A 21629-nucleotide genomic window follows, 5' to 3' on the forward strand; every position below is an offset into this window, starting at 1 on the left:
AAATTGGGCATTGACTGCACTTAGTAAGTAGCTACATCCTGAGATATCTCCTGAAAAAAATACTCAGCTTTGCTACCTGCATTTGTTCATTGTGGTCTGTTTTATAAATCTACTATACGTGTAGTTTCCTTTATTTTGGTTCTGTACTACCAAACAGTTTTACTGACAGAGCATTTCATGGGTCGATGTTTTTCAACATTGGGTATGTGTAGGCCTTGCAGGTCTTCAGTGACAGATATGGAGGTAAGAAATATTATAATAAGAATGTAGAAATTTGATGTAATGATACCTGCTATTGTGTGTGGTACACTAATAGTTATTTACTGATGAGGGTGGCAGAACACGGTTTTTGAAAAGTTTTTCATTTTATAAAGCGTATGTGATCCTCATGTCAGAGAATAGCTCTTTAAAAATATATCTAGATTCATCAGATATTATATAGCTACCTGAAAGCGCATGTTGAACCTCGCTGCTATAGACAGGTGAAATCCCAAGGGAAGGGAAGGTAATATGCTCACCTTAAGCCATATTCATTATGGGCAAACATAGGCTGAAACTGCTTGAAAGAAGATCCATGGCATGATCTGGGCTATTCCTGAGTTTGTCTAGAAGCTCCATCCTCTTCCTAATTCATCTCTTAATCCCTTGTGCTGATCTTGTGGGACAGGATGAGGAAATCCATGATCCTTTAATGCAGTATCAGCACAATGGCAAACTCTTTCTTGACTAATGAAGGGGCTGCTACAATCATTTATATAATCACAGACAGGCTTCCTATGGCTTATTCCTCTGTGAACTACATCTCTAGCACCACACTTTACATCCCACAAGATGGAAAAGGATTTAGCAAAAAGTTTCATGGATACAACTACATACTGAAAAATACTAAATACGCTTTTGGCAAACAGAGATAATATTTCTGAGTATTTTTGAATATGTTATCCATTATGTTCTGGAACTGAAGGGAAGTTTTAGATAAAATACTTATATTTGGAGAACATAATATTTGGACTAACACTGAAAAATAGAGAAGATCTTGCGTTGCTGGCAACCTTGATAAAATGCATCTTAACAGTAATACTTTGGTTTAGAATATTGTACTGGAAAAAATATGGGGAACCTGAAAATTCAATTTTTCTTTCAGTGTTAAATATATGCCAGAAATTTACCTAAGCATCATCATATTTTTTATTTCCAACACCACATAGGAAATGAACCATTACTTGAATTGGAAGGATAAAATCCATCCTATCTGCATACTCCATCTTTTCTCACAAGACATAGGGCAATCAGTCCATGCACGGGCAGATTTATACTTTTGTAACAGGGATTTAGTCTGGGTATTAGGAAAAAGTTCAGGCTGGATGTTGGGAGAAGGTTCTTCACCAAGAGGTGCGTTCAAGGCACTGGGACAGGTTCCCCAGGTAGGGGTCACAGCACCGAGCCTGAGGGAGTTCCAAAAGTGTTTGGACAATGCTCTCAGACATGGGGTCTGATTTTTGTATGGTCCTGTGTGGAGCCAGGAGCTGGACACAATGATCCTTGTGGGTCCCTTCCAACTCAGGATATTCTAGGATTGTAGGACTGGGGTGGTGGTGGTAGAAACATTTCACAAGTGGTTTATTGAAATCAAACTAAAAGATATAAATATATAAAGGGAGGCTGCAGGCTGTGGCTATTGGTTGGCTGCAAGTTCTCACAATATCTCCATGAAATCTGGGTGGGGAAACTGAGATTACACATATATAAGGGGAAGATTTTGATCTCATAATTTTGTCAATACATGTCTTGTCACTAATACTACCACAACTACTAATCCCGTTACGGTGTCTCACAATTTACATGAGTATTTTTTTTAGGCATTTTTTTTCTCTCCCTAGGCAACTGTCAGGCAGGCAGTACAGAAGGACTCTTTCCTGTGTGTGGAGTTATTACAGCAAGCCTTGTCCCATGCTGCTGAAACCAAGAATATCTCACCTTAAAGCAAAAGATTTATTCTTTTATTCATATCACATTTTCATTATTAAGAAAAAAATATGATTCATAAAATATTACCCTATGGCAATATGCAGACTTTAATATTAATGCCATTTTATTTAAAAATAATAATCCTCTAAAATAGAAAAGATTAAACTCAAGCATGAATAAATACTTGTATCTGCCTTGAAACTACATCTGTGCACTTTGTCTCTCGTCTTTTGACATCCCATGAACATCTCCAAAAAGTTATGGAACATTTTCTCTTGAGCAAAAAGCCCCTCACGGACGTGGCTGGTTGTCTTTGAGAGATGTCTAGAGGTCTTCTAATTTCTCACTCATACAGTTTGAAGCTGGCTGTATTCCATAACCAGGTTTTATACAATAATTAGACAGCCACTCAAATTATTGTTACTCAGTTCTTTGGCCTCAAAAAATATTCCTTATGCAAGATTCTGCCTGTTCTGCTGACTGATAAGAAAATGTGCATTCAAATTGGTCCTGCTATGACTGACAACATTGTGCAATTCAAGAACTGCAAGCCTTAGGTTATTCCTCGGTTCTTTTGAATCAGTGTGTACCATACTTCTGTGCTGAAATGTCCAACCCTGTATTTTTAAGCTTTCATTTTATTCTTAGCAATTTTATCTCTGGAAGGCAGCATAACTGCAGCAATTGCACATCCCATTTCAGAAAAATAAAGCAACATTCATTTTACATTTTAATGGCTTACTGTTAGGTGTGGAAATGAAGAGACTGATTATGAATGAGAATGACAAACAGCAAAACCCAATTACTCACGCGTGCTAGGCTGGTTCCAGAAGGGACTTTATAAGGGACGTACTTTCTGTAGATATGCCCAACTCTAGAGCATGGAACATCAAACATGCCACCTCCACACATCCACACCTGGAAAGGAGACACACAGCAAATGAAAGAATGACTCCTGGGGACAAGTGGGGCAAAGAAGGGCATTTTGACTGATGTTATGGTTTGTTATGTAAGGGTTATGTAAAAATTATACATCATTCTGTACTGAATCCTCCTGCATTCATAGTGGTGGCCTTCTTTGCTTCCCCAATGCTGCAATTTGATAAAAAGGTTCTTTGGTACCTGGAATCTCACTTTGCAAATACAGGGTACATTCAAAATGAAAATATAAAACATCTTTGATGTATCTATCAATGATCCTCCTGCAACACAACCAAGATTCTATCTTGTCTACTGTTTAAAACTTATAGGGACAACATTTCAGACGAAGGCCATGTATGTAAAACAAACCACCAGAAAAAGAAAGAATTTCCAAAACACCTGGCTTATGTTTTGTATTGAATAGTGAACAAAGAGCTCAACTGTTAAGATGCTCTTCATTTTGTAAAGAAAAAGGAAAAAAAAAATCCATTTGTTTCCAATCAAATTCACATAGAGAAAAAAGCATGCTGCTACTTTTCACCATTAATACATTTGACACTGAAACAAATGTAGTCATCTCTGTCAAAATTGATGGGAGCTGCAAGTACATCACAGGCCTAAAACCCAAGCTGCATGTTGATGGGCAGCAAGTAAGGAATTCTTCACAAGGCTTCATAAAACCTAGTGTGACTATGTTTTACCAAGTGTATGTGAGAGCAAGGCTGTGTGTCACATCAGAGGAACTGCAGAAATCAAGCAATAACACCTACAGGCATCATTTTCTATGCCAAACTACTGAACTCCTAGATGGTTATTAGGTGGTTTTTATAGCACACTGACAATATTTATGACTTTCTGATTAAAAATAATAATAATTAAAAGAAAAAGCAATTTGACTTTGCAAATCAGGGAAATGGAAAACAACAAAAAACCTGTGAAAGTCCACAAGCAGAACTTTTTTCAAAATCCTGAAACCAGTCATACATCAAGAGTTTAAAATTCACTTAGAGTGAAAGCTGATATAAACATTAGTCCCTAGTCTTGGCAAAATAGTATTCTTTGTTCTCTGCAAATATTATAACAGAATGGCTGCTACTCTATATTTCCATTAATTTCCATTTATCTGGGTGAGAACAGAGGTCCACATGCTACACATATGAAGGGATTTTATCTGTATTTGATGCATTTTGGAGCAAAATGGAATGAAGTAAGCTTGTGACTGAGGCTAATGCAGAACAGAACAGACAACTGAGAGTTTTATCAGTGATTTACATACAGAAAGCAATTCATCCAGAAGTTGATATACTCCCAGTTAAAGAAGCAGTTACCAGATCTCTAGAAAAAGGTATCAGAAAATATGATATGATCATGAATACTTGACATTCACTGTGAAGCCTGCAGCGAACAATGTGCATCTCTGCACTTTTTTACCATACATTTCTCATTCTGACTCTTCTGGCCTGCCTACCAGCTGGCTGTAGCAGCTGGCTTTTTCGAATCACAGGAAAATGAAATGATTGATTTCATTCATTTAAAACAATACTGAAAATGGACAAGAGTTTGGCCTCTTTTGCTGAGCTTGCCTTTGTTACAGAGGGTGTATCTGCATAGTCCTGGCTAAGTGGTTGTGAGCTTGCGACTACATTTTAGTAATCTGAACGTGCAGATGCTAAGCACTGCACTGCGGGATCACTTGGTGCTTGAGAGTGACTGAAAGCAATTGCTGAAGGTAGCAAGCTGGAATTCAGCCCCTGAGAGTGACTGTTATTCATACTGTGAGAAGAGAAAGCTGGGGTTTTTAGCACGAAGACCTGAGTTGCAAAGTGACTGAGGAAGCTACTTCTTATGGGTCATTTGGGTATTAGCCCTTGTAATTGTTTGAGGCTCTGTACCACATTGCCTGACTGGCCTGAGTACACTAGCACAAACAAGGAAGGCTTGAAACCGCCAAAGACAGCTGAAGATCCTGTCCTGTGGGACCACAGACACCCTTGCACAGCTGAAAGCTGCTCAGGACCTTTCCCTTGCCCAGCACGGAGTTAGCTCTTCACTAAGGCACAGGAGTGCTCTGTAGGTGCTTCTGGTGCTTGCTAGCATGTCAGATGAGCAGGCACATTTTGCAGGTAAGTGGCACCAAGTGATAAAGGCAGCTGCACTGCCAAATGGAAGCACACACGGTGATGGAATCAAGAGTATTTTAACTCCTATTTCTGTTGTGAGCATATCTCATCAGGTCCCTGAGTGAGCACAGTCTTTCTCAGGGAGTAAATTTACCGATGGGTTAGAAATGGAGACCCAAATGAATGCTCTGCCTCTGTGCCAAAATAGCTCATTACAGTCCAGAGTGGTCTTGCTATGCCACGCTGACTTGATCATTTTTTTCTCAAAACCGTTTTGTAAAGTTTGCTTCTTAAATGAAAACCTGAAATCCTGTTAACATTTGGAGATAGAATCATAGAATATCCTTTTCATGTAATCCCGTGACACCTAATTCTCATTCATAAACATATTAAAAATTATAAAAATGAGAATGTTAAAATCAGGTGGGTAAATGGTGTAAAAAAATATTATTCACCTTTCTGCGAATACTCTGTATGTTACATCATTTGGTACCTTTTCAGTGGATACCTCTGTGGCTGTCTTCAAATAACCCAGTGCACAGATGAAAGTGCAGACATATATCTACTGTTTGTTGTTGTTTTTTAAATTGAAGTGTTATTTCAAAGACTAGACAAGATATTGAAGTCATTAAGCAATGTTTCTTACCTACTGAAGCTATGAGTGGACAGTATAGAAGTTTGACTCAGAGGAGGATCAGCAACAGAACAAATTTAAAAGACAAGAAAGCATATATATATAGGGCAGTATTACTTTAACTCAGACAACAAGAGCTGAAGTAGACATATACTGCATTTTCTCTAATGCAGTTGAATATCTGGAAAAAAAAAAAAAGAAAAGAAAAAGAAAAGAAAAATGAAAGGAGAAAAGGATTTAGGAAAACAACCTGTCAGGTATACTGAGGCAATAACAAGTGGGAGGAAATAACACTTTGTGTTAGGTTTAAATTTGATAGATATAAAACTTGAAAATGCTGTGCTGCACCTGAGGTGCACTGTGTAGGGTAATTGAAATGAATCTCGAGCTGCCTTGAAGGACATTTAGCAGCTGTTCCTGTTTATCTTTTAGCTGCACAATGGTTTTAAAGGCATTTTTAATATTTTCCTGGGAAGATCAATTCTGGCAACCTTGTCTTTAAAATGTGCATTTTTATGTCACCTGCACTAAATGCAAGAAATCGGAGAATGGCTTCTGTGTTAAATATTGCAGATCTCTAGTGTACCATGAAAAGAATTCAGGTGGTGTGGGACATTTGGCAAAATGGTATCACAACACTGATGCCTCTGCTTATCTAAGATGCAAGCAATGAAACTCTCAAGATTGCTAACGCCTCCTTTTTACAAAGCAATGAATCTGGTCCACAGCTGAGGTATAAAATACAAAGATGAAACTAAAACAATGCAATTTCAGTTTGGAAAGATCAAAAGAAGAGTAGTTTATGTGTCAGCTATGTACTATATCACAATTTATCTTTATATAGCTCCTTCCAAGTGAATGTTGCAAAACACTTTATAGGGATGGTTGAAAGCAAAAGGCAAGCATTAACGCAAGCTTTAAAATAGATTAAGCTGTGGTTTTGTGGCTTTGTTCCTGACTGCAGCTTAGATATCACAGATGCATTTTCTGGCTCTGCTGTACATCTCTTCTGGGATTTAGGGTGAATCACCCTCTTTTTATATCACTTCGTCTTTAAAACTAAATGTTGCTTGCTCTTTCTATCTCGTCGCCTTAATTGTCTAGCTTGTGAGTGATCCAGCCCAGGGATTATCTGTAAAATGTAAATACAGTGCACACAAGAATGAGACTCCAACCCTGTTGGAGTAATCATAATTACTGCAGTAAGAGATTCATGATTTTTGAGCAGTGGAGGATACGTTGCTGGAGAACAGGAACATAAACATACAGCAAATTAAGTAAAAGATTGAGGAGGGACTGAATGGATTTTGGATCAGTCTTCAAAACTAATTGAGAAACATACTGCAGCTGAGAGTCAGTAACAAGACAGACAATAACAAGAGACACTGAAATGAAAGAAAAAAAAAAAACAACACAAAAACAGTAAACTGGTGGAAAAGGAATATAAAGTATGTCATGCAAAGCTGTCAGTTTGGTGCTCTGTGCATTGGGCAAGAAAGAGAGACTACAAACAGGAGAAACGTACTATCACAATGGGGCTGAAAAAGTCATAGAAAATATAAACACAAAAACATTATGGAATTTTGCAGATACTCTTCCTGAAATGTAAGCCAAGAAACAGATCTGGCAGTGGTAGAAAATGAAAAGGAAGAATATTTTATTGTAAACTTTTCCATGTAACGAGAATGCCCAGTTAAATGCAAAAATTATAAAAAAAGAATAAAAACAGGAACAATGACTTCAAATGTGCAGTCAGCAAGGTCAGAAACAGCAAAAGCCATTTACTCATGATGTAGTGGAATTTCATGCCAATGACATTAAAACAGTACTGTGTAAACTGGAAATCAATAACTGGATACTTCAACAGAACCCAAAAGCAGTTCCCAAATACTGAGCATCTGTACTTCTGTATAGTCTAAAACTGCATTGACAAGTGGTAATGCTCCCCTACTCCCTATCTCCCCCCAAGACTGCCAGCAGTGGAAGGAATTAACAATGAAGACAATAAATAAAGGGTTTAATGAACTTGGAAGTGTGTCAAAAACAGGGATGGAGAGAACCTGGAAGATATGTCAGATAAGGATAAGAATTAAAAAAAAACTAGATATAGGTGACTATCTTCAAAGAGGCTGGGATATTAGCATGATCGTTTTTGTTAAGGTACAGTATATGTCCATGACTAAGGAATGTTCAGAGTAAAGGATCTTCAGCAAACACAGGAAATGACTATCTTTTGCAACTCTATATATTTTGGAAATTACTACATAAACTGTGTCTTTCTAGCAGATTTACATTTAGGATTTCCTATACAGTGGCTTCCCGGGTTGATGAGAAAGGAAGCTATTAATCAGGTCAGTTCCAGCACTTGGACAGTTTTCGCAAGTTTAGCGCATGCTGAACAGTATCGTCAGCAAGATATCATACATCTTTTTAATTAAAAAATTGATCCTGAGGTTATGCTGTCAAAAAATTAAAATGCTACACGTTATTTCTTATGTAAAAATTAATCTAAGAAACCCGTTAATGAAGAGGACTCATTTTGGTACACAGGTTGCAACTGCCTTAATGTGTGTCCTCAAATGTGTGTCCAAGTGCTCTGATTTGAAAACTGCAGTTCATCAACACAGCACTCCATGTAACGAGTGCTGCTGTCCTCTGCTGCAATGTTACCAATCAAGAACATGAGAGAAGTATGCTGTTTTTTGTAGTCACGGAAATAAATGTCAAGCAAACCTAAAAAGCTGCCTTTTTTTTTTTTTTTTTTTTTTAACAAACAAACAAAAAACAAAACAAACAAAAAAAACAACTTGTAACAATTTGTCCCTCTGTCTTCCTAACAACTCAGCAGCTGGAATAGAAATGTGCCTGAAGTCTGAGGAAATTTCCTGCTATGGCACAATTCCAAACATCACCGAAGCATTATAAAGCTTCCTGTATTTTAGAGAAACATTCAATTACTCTGCAGTAAAACTGGTTTAAGTGCAGATTCAGGCTCTTTTTTTCCCCCTAGAACACCCCTCATCCTCCCCAAACACATACTAACAGATTTTTTCTCACACTACCCACCCCCTGTCCCCATGTAATGAGATAATGCAAACTCCCCCACAGAAAAATACTTTGGGTTAGGAGTATGCTCTGCACTGAAGCCTGGTGCCTGTCACCCCAGGTCACATCTAGTGAAACAGCCAGTAAGAAACATCAAAATTGACACTTACCCTCCAATCTTCCCAGCCTGACTACCCCTTCCTAAATCTGTTTCAACTTTTTTTGTGTGTCAGAAACTGCTGCCTGACTCCCCAGACAACCAATTCTCCTGTTATAATCGTATTATATAGTTTTTAAAATCAGTACTCAAACTCTTCCTTAGCATCTTGAACTCATAAAGCAGCATGGCTTAGCTGTTATTAGTGATTCCTTTGAGCTTGCATGATGACCCTGTACACCAGCCTTTAATTCACTGTGTGTCTGGGGTATGCAAAATGCAGTAGAAGATTAAAGTGAGCACAGCACAGCAGAGCAGGTGATACTAAGTTCACAATGAAGCTTTATGTCAGAGGACATCAGGCAAACTATTTTCTTGACTTCTGAGACTAGCAAAGATCTAGCCATCATACTTTTTTGAAAGATCCAATTTCTCTGTTTTCTTTAAGCCCATGCTCTGTACTCACAAGGCTTCCTACCTGCCTTGTAGCCCACACTCCTCTAATTTGAGTTGTGTGGATGACTGTTGATAACTGTGATTCAATAATGCAGACGTCTTTGGTTGAGAAGATGCTTTTCCTTAATGTGATCTTGATTGTCAAGTGATACTTTCCCTTTGGTGTGTGAACGTTTCTGCAGAAATTTCATTCCACCATTTAGGATATTTTTCTCTAAATAAAATGAGGCCACAAAATATTAAACATGCGCTGTTTCTTTTACGTGATTCTATGCTTGGAAACAGTGACATTGGGCACATAAGCCTGATACTTGAGATACACATTTGCCAAAGATCTTCCTTAACATACCTGTAAGCTTCCCTCAAGCACTCAAATCATTAAAGTAAACAGGAGCACTAATTAAAGACGTACCACAGCTTGTCTACTTTATAGTATCTGGATCTACTGTTACAATGTTAAGCAGAGAGGTTACAGTAGGTTGTTTATCCATGAAGTGGAGTTTAAAATTCATAACTGAGTGGAAGAACAAAAACGATCCATGAACACTCCTCACTCCAGCTCACGGAGCAGGGCAATCCGTTCGAGGTGAACCAGACACTATTTCCTTCCAGAGTGTCTGTGACGGCTCTCACTTTGGCATGCACTCTCTCATAATTACATCACTGTATTTGAATTAACCACAAAAATCACAAGTCCAACACTGGAAAGATCATGTCATTGGTATGGTATCCATTTATAGTAGCTGGATCGCTTATTTATACTTATATAGCAGCGTTCATGCAAATGAATCTCAAAGTTAAAAACAAGGTTATATACGAAGAACATAAAAGGAAGACCATGTCCGTCACTTAGTTTAAAGACCAATCTGAAATAGTCATGTAACATGAACTTTCTTCCACTGTTATGGGACATTTCAAATTGGCTTCTTTTTGCAGCTTCTTAATGGAAAAAGAAGTCATATTTTTACAAAATACTTGAGATGTAATTGAATTGAAGAAATGAGCGAGAACAGTCAAGTATCTGGTAGTTACAGATGTTCTGGAGAGGGTTCTTGAGGCAGCATGCTCCAAATAGTCATTTGCCAAGTAAAATAACATTAACACACGACATGGCATCAACACAGGGTACCCCAAAACCACAGATAATCTAGGGAAGATGTCATTTCCTACCCACTCAAGCTGGGTGTTGCACACATTGGTCATCTGTTATTTTCATTGACTTTGTAAATAACAGAGAGATAGCAAGTCCACCAGTGTCTCAAGTTTTGTGAATAAAAACGGTAAATTAAACTGACTAACTTGCTCTCATTTAAAAAAGTTTTAAGACGACCAAATCTGTAGCTCTCAGTGTAGAAACTGTTGAACCAGAAACCTTTCCCAAGATGACATGGGTAATTCTGGTATAACAAAAAAAAGTCTGTTTGGTTTCTCCGTCCTGCCTCCCATGATTTCTTCTCCTGTTTTGTGTGATTCCAAACAAAACAACAGTGTTTTTTCTGTAACTCATATCTGTTAAATTCTTCTAACAGAAAGCTGTTTCTATTGGCAATTCTTTTTAAGGAGATTTTTTTTTCCTCCTCCTTCTTCTTTTAATACTAATAAGAAAGGACAGGGACCCTAAGGTTAGTATACACTAATGAGATGAATCAGGAGATATCAGGAGATATGACTGAAATGAGACCCAGTGTGACACAGCTGCCTCCAAAAAAAAAAAAAAAAGAAATCTATCACTTGAGCAAAACACATTGGGGCAATCTAGCAATCTAGTATCTCAATTTCTAGTGCTGTTACCATGGTTTCTATACAAAGACTGGACTGCATTACAATTATATTCTTTGTGATGACAAATAAAAGGAATATTTGAAATAGGATAATAAAATCTTAGGTGACCTGCCAGAGACTGTTTTTACAGCTACAAGTGACTACTTACATTTGACTCTGAAACAACTTATATGGATAGAACGTCAATCTATATATTCAAAACATGTTTTCCATCTGCTGGGTTTCCCTTGCCTTCCAATTTTGCTTTGCTGTGGCGTAAAAATGATTTAGAGAAAGATGACAGTAGTGCAGTTAATACAAACCATTTTTCTGTTCTTGATAACTCCCATAAAGACAGTCCAGCAGCTCAGTGTAGGGTCATGCTGTACATTTTATTCCACAGAATGGCCACAGCTCTATTGTTTTAATCACTGTTGAAACTCAGATGCAGCAAGATGTACAATATTAGTCATGGCTGACATACTAAATTTATTTGCTGAGCTTTCCAGTGTAGGAGTTTGGAAGTAGGTTGGAAAGATCCTGAAGCTAAATGTGAATTCTGATTACAGATCCAAGCCTTATCCAAACATGTCTGACTCATTTAATAATTTTCATGAAATTCTATCAGCTAATTGGAAACCTGTGCATACAAAGTCCATAAGGTAAAGTTCTTAATTCCATGGGTATACTGGAGCATAATAAACTGAATTTTCAAAATTAGATATATTAGTCTATATCAAACTAATGCAAATACCTGCTTTACATGTGGAAAGTAATAAGACTTTCAACTCAGCATGTCAAAGTCAAGTAACTGATTTGAATACACATGTCCACACAGAGGATATACCATGGACGGTGGTTCATAACCTGGGCACTCGAAAACTCCCCGTCATTACAATTATCCAAATCGAATTAAAAATCATTGATTTTGATAATCTGGCCTGCAGGTAATAACTCATAGCAGTTGAGCTGGTCTAGTGATTCATTGCTACTGAAGAGAATCCTCTTTCCTATGAGTTTCTACTTTCATTTCCATCCATTCCCATGAGCTGACCCTATGGGAGCCTACTCCCAGCATGGTAGGGTTCAGTAAATGTGTCTGATTGAATGGAGAAGACTTGACACAAAGGACAAGGTAAAACTTTATTCTTTGATGGTGGTAAGCTACCAGAAAATTGGAGAAAATTCCACTAAACTGCACTCAGTGATTTTATATGGCTTATGGAGACTATGTTGATGACATAATTCTGTTTTAAATTAGTGGAAATTCGTAAAGAAAAATAATTCAAACTGTACTAAATTAATTCTAGTTAAAACCCTAAAGCTAGAGTTAGTTACAGCATCATGATCACAAAGCATATCAGAAATCAAAATCCACAGGCATAAAACCAAACAAGTAAGTATTATATAAGATGACTCGATGACTTACCTTAAAAGAGATTTCATACTGCTCTCCTCCCCATATTTCTAATCCTGGATCATAGCCTCCCAGCTCCCAAAACCATTTTCGGTTAACAGCAAATAGACCTCCAGCCATCACAGGAGACCTGAAGAATAAGTAAAACAAACTGTAAATGACAGGAACCACCCTGCTGTGCCTGAAAAAATGGAAAAGACTGGCATTGTATATTGACAAACAATAATGAAGATTGTGCACGCGTGTGTGTGTACAAGTGAATGTAGGTGCATTCACAGTTATCTTTCTTGTAAACTACATTTACCTTTATTGACTCTAAACTGGACTCCAGCTGAGAAACAGGCAATGTGATATAAGTAGATAGATATAGGGCATGGTAGACAGTTATGTGCAAATTCTCCCTTTTAAAACCAAATTCTGTTCATTGTTAAGTAAACCTACATAACAGTGAAAGAAAGGGACTCTGGAAACCTGCAAAAGTATTTAATGTGATCCCTGTGTTCCATGTGAAGCAACTCACATTTGAAAGAGTTTTGAAAGTGAACAAAACTTCTCAATTCAATTCAGTTTCACAGATGCTGGCTAGAGAAAAGCAACAGTAGATGGTCACAGAGCAGCTGCTGGGAGTTGAATACCTGCTTTTCTACAAGAGCATTTAAACCTCCTCAACTTGGTCTCACAGTGGTGATTTACCTCATAGGCAAATCATTCAGTGTTTCCTGTGTTTTCATTTATTCCATGAATAAACATGCGGAATTCAATTGAATTGCTTTAATTCACCCCTTTCCACAGATAATATAGGAAACAAACAAGTGGGATACATAAGATTATAGGATGTTCATGAAAAGTGCATTTTAAATTTATAAGTATAATTTTTTATACTGGAAACTTTTTTTTTTTTTTTTTTTTTTTTTAACTACCAAGACAACGATGCTTCTAATGAAGTAAGTACATTGACAGCTCTCGGGAGTTCAATGTTGCTCAATGATTCCTTGATGTTGTAGTGGAAGGGTTCTACGCTGAACAGGTAGAAGATAACGAGCTGTAGAGAGGTCAATCCAACTGCTCAATCAGTTTTGGGTCAACATTTGCCTTATAAATTCAGAGCAACAGGCAAAAAGGAACACATTTCTGTTAATGTCTGGTCAGTAAGAGGAAAGATGCTGGTAGTACTTCCTAATCAGAGAATAGACATAAAAACAGATAGTATGCTATGTGTTTTGTAACACTGCAGCCCCTCTGGGAAAATCATCCCACCTGGGGGAACTTTTGTTTTGAATTAATATAGGTGGATTGTTTGTGGCTATGGAAGCAGATGGTTCCATTCCTGAGAACTGACTGGCAAATGAAAACTTCATTCTTTGCCACTGATTCAGGATTTGGTAGTGAACTAGGACTGATAAGTATTGCAGTAAGCTAGAAGTTTATTAACTGGGCATCAAGTTAATGGAATAATGTTCTGCCATATTTTTTCTTACTTACCACTTTTTATAATGCTATCTTCTATCCAAGACAAAACAGCAAACAGCTGTGTGGCCTCTACCACCATTAGAATCGCAGAGAAGGAATGTCAGAAAATGATCCTCTCAACTGCATTCATAGTAATGAAATACATTACAGGTATTTTCACTTCTAGTAGGTAATCTGAAATATATGTATATATATAAAGAAAACATAACTTACATTTTATATTAAGCTATCAATTTTCACAACTAGGGAGCTCTGTTTTTAACAGACTAATTCTGTTTTCCTTTAGAGATTATATTTCTAAAAGTACATAGTAGCTTTGTGAAACAAAGCTCCAATATTCTAAATGGCAAGGCCATGCTCTGCAACATAGACTGCGTGTTAATACGTTTCACTTTTATTGACATTTCATACCTCAAATATTGACTGTTCTTTCCACATATGAATAAATTCAATGGACTTTTTATTAGAAACCTTCCCCTGGGGATTCTGGCTACTACAATACATTTTCCATTCCTACCGATGTAAAACTAATTACAACATGCCCTTTGTGACTTCAGGTTCTAAATAATCAAAACACAATGTCCTTTTATAAAGATGGACTTGCATGGAAAATACTAAAACCTAAATCTTAACTGGCAGAAGAAATGAAGTCCTAGAAATCACTGGGGAAGCACAGGTTTTCTCTAATTCTCTTCAGTACTTTATCTTCCTTGAGCATTTCTCTTGACACAGTGAAGAGCCTATGGAAATGGCAATCCCCTCAGGTGAATCAGATAGAAAATGAAAAAAATCAGACTTCGAATTGCAAGATAATTGACAGATACATTAAAAGTAATCTGTACATTTTCCAGAGATAGTACTGAGTAAAGAAACCCCTTGTTATTTAGATGAACATTCATAAAAGTTCAGAACATTTATTACAATTAGAAAAACTAACAAACAAGGGACTGGAACAGCGAATTCATATTTCTATCATTTACTTAAAAAAAAAAAAAAAAAAAAAAAAAAGGTTTCATATGATGTTGCTGTAGTCATTCTTATTCCACAGCATGTTCTGACATTTGTAGCTTTGCAGAAAAAGTAATGGGAAGGACAAAACAAGATAGCTTTCTAGTTATCGGAAAGAGATGAACAATAAGTTGTGTGGACCTGACCACTTGGCAGAGAATATGTATTCCACGGCATGCCACAAGCAGCTACAGCTGAACAGGGCTTAAATTGTCTCCAAAATATGAAGACAAGAGTCCAGTCCTACAATCTCAGCTGATATTAAAAGTCCTTTTGTAGTCAATAGGATTAGTCGCACAGACAAGAATTTCACAGAGCCCAAAAGAGAAGAATTAATGTCTTGTTTAATGGCTTCTATATAGAAACATCAAGTACAAAGCTATGTTTGTAGAAGACATTTTTTTTTTCATGAAACATCCTACTCAGACACTTAAATAATCATACTTGAGCTACTGTAACATAATATTATGTGAGTAATTATAGTGGGAAGCTGTAAAAAACTTCTAGTCAAAGACTTCAAAGGACAAAGACTCCTAAGCATCAGAAAAGCTGGAAAGGCTAAGGTTGCTAAACTTAAAAATAGTTATAAAAACCTTCCACATGAGAAGTACTACACAGACTCACTGTACCTGGAAGAACAATACTGCTGGTAAGTCAACTGATTCAAAAATTGCCCAAGAGACCTCCTTTTTCCCAGCACAGACTGGTGTGCTGAGACAAAAATGGAGTGTGATTTAGTGACAGTGAGAAAAAAAAGTTTTTTGTTTTTTTTTTTTTTGAAAAAAAATACACACTGCACTGAGAAAAAGGCAGGTAAATGCTTAACAAGAAAAAGAGCTTACAGATTTAAAAAAATGTGCTTAAAGAAGTGTAGCAGTAGATTAACCAGTGAACAATTTTCTGACTTCTCATAATTTACATGCAGAGGAAGAAAAGAGATCATCTATGAATTTTCAAAGTCAGAGAACCTCAACCTGCTGGCCATGTTGCTTTTGATGCAGCCCAGGAGGAGTGTGCCCCTCCACCTTAGTGATACCACTGGAAGGCATCTCAGAAGAGTGAATAGATTCAAATACGTTGTTCCAGAGAGCTGGTGCTCTCTGCAGTGATTCTTGATAGTGCACCAAAGCTTCGTCATGCAAACAGCAGAAGCTGATTCTAATCCTATATAATAAAAGTTTTGAACAAAAGTAAACATTAAAATCTATGCATGTTTAAAGTAAGAGACAGAGATTTGGACACCAATATGAAATGATGTGGCTGCAGAAATAAAACAAACTGAAATGAAGAAGATGAGTTTACCTAGGCTAGGAAGTGATAGATACAGTATGAGCTTATAGGCTGCTCCAAAAGACAAACTGAAGGACAATTTCTGTATGGTGCATGGAAAAAGATAATGTAATTGGGATGAATGTGGATCAGACTGACATCACTGAATGTTTCAAGTAAATTAAAAAGAGGTCTCATGTATATTTAACTGTTTAAACAAATATGTTGAAATTAGTTTAAAATACACCTTTTTTTTTTTTACACTGAATATTTCTGTAATGCACTATATCCTTTTATCTTACTAACATCCATTCTAACAACATGATTATGAAACAACGTTGCCCCTTATTTGATGAATTTGTGCCCCAGTCTCTAACAAATGCTCAAATAGCTTTTGCAAACCACTGCATCCCTGATGCCCACATCCTATCTTCTTAGTTTGTAGGAACAGTATCTTAAAATACATGACAGATCAACTGTGTAAAGAAATGGTCTGTCTTTAAGTTGACTTGCTCCCCATAAATAGTGCCCCTACACCACAGCAGTTCAATAATTGTACATTCAAAACCCTCATCAAAGTACACTGTAACTTACCAGCTGTTTTTTTCTTGTTATGTAACTGTGAAGTTCTGAGTATTTATAATAGGATACCACAGCAATTCTCACAAAGAAAACTGAAGGCAGCATTTGTATCGCTGTATTTAACTGTGCAGACTCCTATACATCCAGCTCGTTTCAGTAATCTGCATTCTCTAATTAAGCTGTTGTATAAACTTATCACTCCTAATCAGTTTGAATATTCTTGTGTTATTTTTTATTCCTCTCTATCTTTCTAATGAGTGGTTTGCAAAATCCATCATGTGCTGACAGATTTCATACAGATCCACATTGTACCTACAACGAACATCTACATATATATATATATGCATGATTAATACATTTCTTTCACTGGCATCCCGTAAACTATTCTATAGGTGATGATTCATTTGTGAGATAGGTGTCCTTCAAGAGGCGTAGAACAAAGATTTCACCCGTTTACTTCTTTGCCACCTCCACATGGTCCTGGGCAACCTGCTGTAGGTTCTGCTTGTGCACATGGGTTGGACCACATGACCTCCAGAAGTCCCTTCCAACCTTAACCATTGTGTGATTCCAGGAAGGCACTATTATACAAGATAGAGATCAAGGCTAATTTACCAGACTCATACTTTCATAGCCTGCATCCCCCCAAGATCAACAGCCTTTCTACTAAAATTGCAGGAAGGCCTCATTCTAATGCCAAATGCAGCAAATTTCCCATGACTGAGAGCTGTAAAAGAGTTGATAAAAATTTGCATTCTCACATAGCACTTATGAAAGTGCTGCAGAGTCATCAAGCAGTTTCATTACAGGTAACCTTTGTAAGTGGCATTATAGCCACATCATTCACTTTAATTTTAAATGTACAAATGATGCTTTGGTATTTAAGCAAACATTTTACTTAGCACATTGTTAAACTTCATTGAAAAATCATATTGTAAAAGAGTGATGAACCCTTATATGGGTAATGATGCTGAAGCCCATTTAGCCTTCCCTCCCATATTCGGAAAATTAATGAAGCTAAGGAAGAGGTGGGACAGTTGGGTAGAGATGGAAGACTGAAGAGAAGACTTCCTTCTCTCATAATTACCTCTCATAATCCAAGAGAAATCTATCTGTATTATTGCTAGAGGAGATCTACAGTAATCAAACTAAAGAGGTCGGTCAGCAGATACTATCACAAAAGGAAAATGAATTGTTCTGGAAATGTCCTCCTGGCAAAAGTGTTCAGGAGGATAAAACTGAGGAGCAAAGGCACAGTGGGAATACTGTGCTTCAAGTTGGACTAGAGACATGAGTCCGAAACACCTGAATCCTGTAAGACTGCTTGTAAGGTGAGCTGAGAGCACACTACTGCTGAGCCACGTTCATGGCATGAGGGGGCAGGGATATCAGACATGTGCAGCTCAATTGCTGCCCTAAAACCCTCCAGCCTATTAGTAGGAAATGAGTAAGAAATGCTAGAAAAAAAATCCTCCAAAATTTGATGCAACTTTCAGTTTACAGTACAGAGGCAAAATATTACCAAATATCTCTAAAATATGAACTTCTTTTTTTTTTTTTTTTTTTTTTTTTTTTTAAGAAAAGACCTTCTGGCTTTTGGTAAGGTTTAGCTAGCAGCATGTCTAAAAATAAAAAGAAAAAAAAAAGGTAACTTTTTTAAAGGATATACTTTTTCTCAACAAGTCAGGAAAAAAAGACACACTACATTAGACTCTGCATTCAAAGTTAACTGAAGGTCAAAGTTCAAACAGATAAGTAATATTTTGCACAGCCTAAGAATTTTGCAAGTATGGGAAGTCACCCTGTTTCTGGTTCTTGTAAAAATACAATTATTTTGATTATGAAGGCCTGTGCCATTCAGCTGAAGGCACAATGAACCTCCTACTATCATCTCTTTTCCCTCTGGGTTATTATGAAATGTGAGGCTGACATTTTAAGGCAATGCCACTATTCTAAATTGAGTGTACATCTTACTTTTAAACAGGAAAAATCTGCTCAAGCTAACAAGGAAATCTGTGTCTATGGAAAGTAACACTCAGGTAAATTGACATCTCATTTGAGATTAAACTTCTATGTTCAAATAAGGAACAAGGCCAGCAGCGTATCTGTAGGTCATCTCTCTTGGTTGCACAGCAACTCCATCACTGCCTCCCAAGTACTAGAGAATAACAACAGTTCATTAAATTCCAACACTACCTTCAAGGATGTTCTCTCAGAATATATGGGGGCAGCAGCTCAACAGAATTACTATCCAATTACAATGCTATCTTCTTCTCTTTAGATGTAGAGGTATAAACCAAAGAGGTATCTTCCTTTTCCAGGACTTCCTTTTGCTTTATTTATTTACATAACCCAGTACAGCATCATAAGTAAAATTTAAACTTGGGGAAATTTTTATTAAAATTTGATGATAAATGATTCTTCTTAAAACGTATTTACTGGGACCAATAGTTTTTTTGATATATATATATATATATTAAACTTCCTTAATAGCCCTTTAATTCAAACCTTGTTCTCCCAACAGAGATAAATAGATAAATAATAACAAATCTCACTGGTTATCAGCCTGCTGTTAGATGATACAGATGATTTAAGCTATTCTGATTACTGTAACTCTATGACTGATTTCTGTAACTCTAAAGCATTCTGTACTTATTCCTGATTAAAGACTTACAGGCATCACAGCCCAGAAAGCCAGCTTTTGCACACAATGGGTAACAGTGACTTCATGCCCAGAGATTACGAGCTGCTCCAGTGCATTTTTTCCCTGCACTGCTCACAGCTTGCAGCAGAACTGCACCAGCAGACCAGAACAGCTGCACCATCCCATGCTCCGGCAGCACTGCTCATCATAGCATCTGCTGAACAGGCAGAACCATGCCTACCAGGCCTGTGGCATCTCCTATGCCATAAGTACTCCATGGGGGCTGGTAAAACAGCTGCTTGGTCTTTTTATGGTTGACAGGTGAGAAAAAGAGGTCATTCTGTTGACTGTACTGGATGACACTGTATAGCATTGTATGCATATATGCAACAGTTGGAAAACTTTGAAAAAGACAAAAAAGGCCATCAAGCTAAAGTCACTGTCATAAATTTCAAACTATATAGGAAACATTTTTTTTTTTTTTTTTTCTCCTGTCTCTGCTGCAATATTTCAGGCTGAAATTTTATTTCTGTGACAGAGAATGCTTCAGCTGGGCAAATGCATAGTTACTATTAAAGCACTGCAAGGAAGTGGCAACACTGGTTTGGTTACATAGGGTTTCCTTTTTGGTCACCTCACCGCTTCCACACCAAATCAGACCAAATAACTAGTGAAGGCCATTTCCAGAACATTTTTGAGTTGCAAAAACTTTAAGTGGAAACACAGTTACAATAACCTTCTCCTGAGTCTTTAGCAAGATACTACTTTTAAGATACTACTGCCTAGCACACTGATGGAATCTGCTTTTCTTCAGGGTCCTGCAAACTGTGCATAGTGATCCTGATTCAAGCAGACAGAGCACTCACACTTTGCTAAGCAAATGAGACACACAGTTAATGATAGGGCCTGTGATCTGCCATGGAGCAGAGGATGTGGATGAATATTATTCCTTTGATCAGTCCTTCAGAAGTACTGTCAGCAAGTGCCCCTGCTCTGCCCTCGTGCACACATGCTGCTTCAAACTCAGGCAGGAATTGGGGACAAATGGTAATTTTAATATTTCATTTATTTCTGTCTTTAGGGGTTAACGCAGAAGCCTGAAATCACTGCATAGTGACAGGGAGGAAGACTGGAACCTATGTAGCTTCACACTATTGCTACAAAAAGCAGGTCACCCATTTGCCATTGGTCAACAATTTCATGAACGTTATCATGCTGTGAGAAGGCATCAGGAACAATGATGACCAAAAAAAAAATAAATGCCTGAAGAGGCAAACATAGCCGAAGATATTCTGATATCCTAGAAATTTGCTTCTAACTGCATCCTTGCTATTTATTAAAACTCTATAATTTGGTACATTATCCTACTATAGAGGGGAATGGGGAGGTAGGCACTTAACTATAATGAAGTTAGATTTCCCCTTGTCTGCACGAGAGGCACAACAATATTTTCTTGTAAAAACTATGAAACAGTGAAAACAGTTTTTCAAAAATAGAACTGACAGAAAAACACTGGAAATCATTTCACAGTAAGGGAGTAAGGAGCTGAAAGCTGATGATGTTGAGTACTTCATTGTCCCATGACAGCATCTGCTTTTAATTTGATGTTGTTGTAAAGATGGGCAGGCAGAGCTGTGGAAACCCAGGGAAATGAACCTTCCTGTTTTATTATCATAATAAATCACATTAAAAAAAATCTCCATTTGATAATAAAAATAAAATGGAAGTCTGGTCTAGGGATAGCTCTCCACATTTGCATAAGCTCATTCACTCTGTACTAAAAGTGCATGGAAATGTGCCTTAGCAATAATGACATAGATAGAGAGAATATCTACAATGTGATCTAAGGGAGATTAATATTTTTGGGCTTTGAAATAGCAAGACTGTCAGGAATTGCAGAAGATACCCAATAGCTTATTTTATTTCCTCACAAAGAGTGATATCTAGTGTTCTGCTTTCAGAATTTGGATGCAAACTGGTTGTTTAGAAAAATAATGTTATAGTATAGATAGTTTTCATTAACTGTTTGTAAAATATTCTGATGGCAAGAGCTGTTGATCGCTGTTATAAATGCTCACTTCTGTTAGAAACTCTTTCAGCTATGTGAATATTTTGATATGCAGCTAAGAGGAAAAGGGTCTATCCCAGTTGAAATATCACATTTTTCCTTTCTTCTA

The 21629-nt window shown here is 37.1% G+C and overlaps 1 protein-coding gene across 1 annotated transcript in view; it reads right to left on the reverse strand.

Annotated features, from left to right (window-relative positions):
* Window positions 1–21629, reverse strand: part of GALNTL6 (polypeptide N-acetylgalactosaminyltransferase like 6) — a gene marked incomplete at both ends in the record, with an annotated part of 461783 nt that overhangs the window by 32743 nt on the left and 407411 nt on the right. Inside the window, 2 exons of the mRNA XM_084285866.1 lie at window positions 2779–2886; window positions 12492–12609. Coding sequence (XP_084141992.1) covers window positions 2779–2886; window positions 12492–12609 — 226 coding nt within the window. The remainder of the gene's footprint in view (window positions 1–2778; window positions 2887–12491; window positions 12610–21629) is intronic.

The sequence above is a fragment of the Netta rufina genome, assembly GCF_964035555.1.
Source record: "Netta rufina genome assembly, chromosome: 4".
Taxonomy (NCBI): domain Eukaryota; kingdom Metazoa; phylum Chordata; class Aves; order Anseriformes; family Anatidae; genus Netta; species Netta rufina.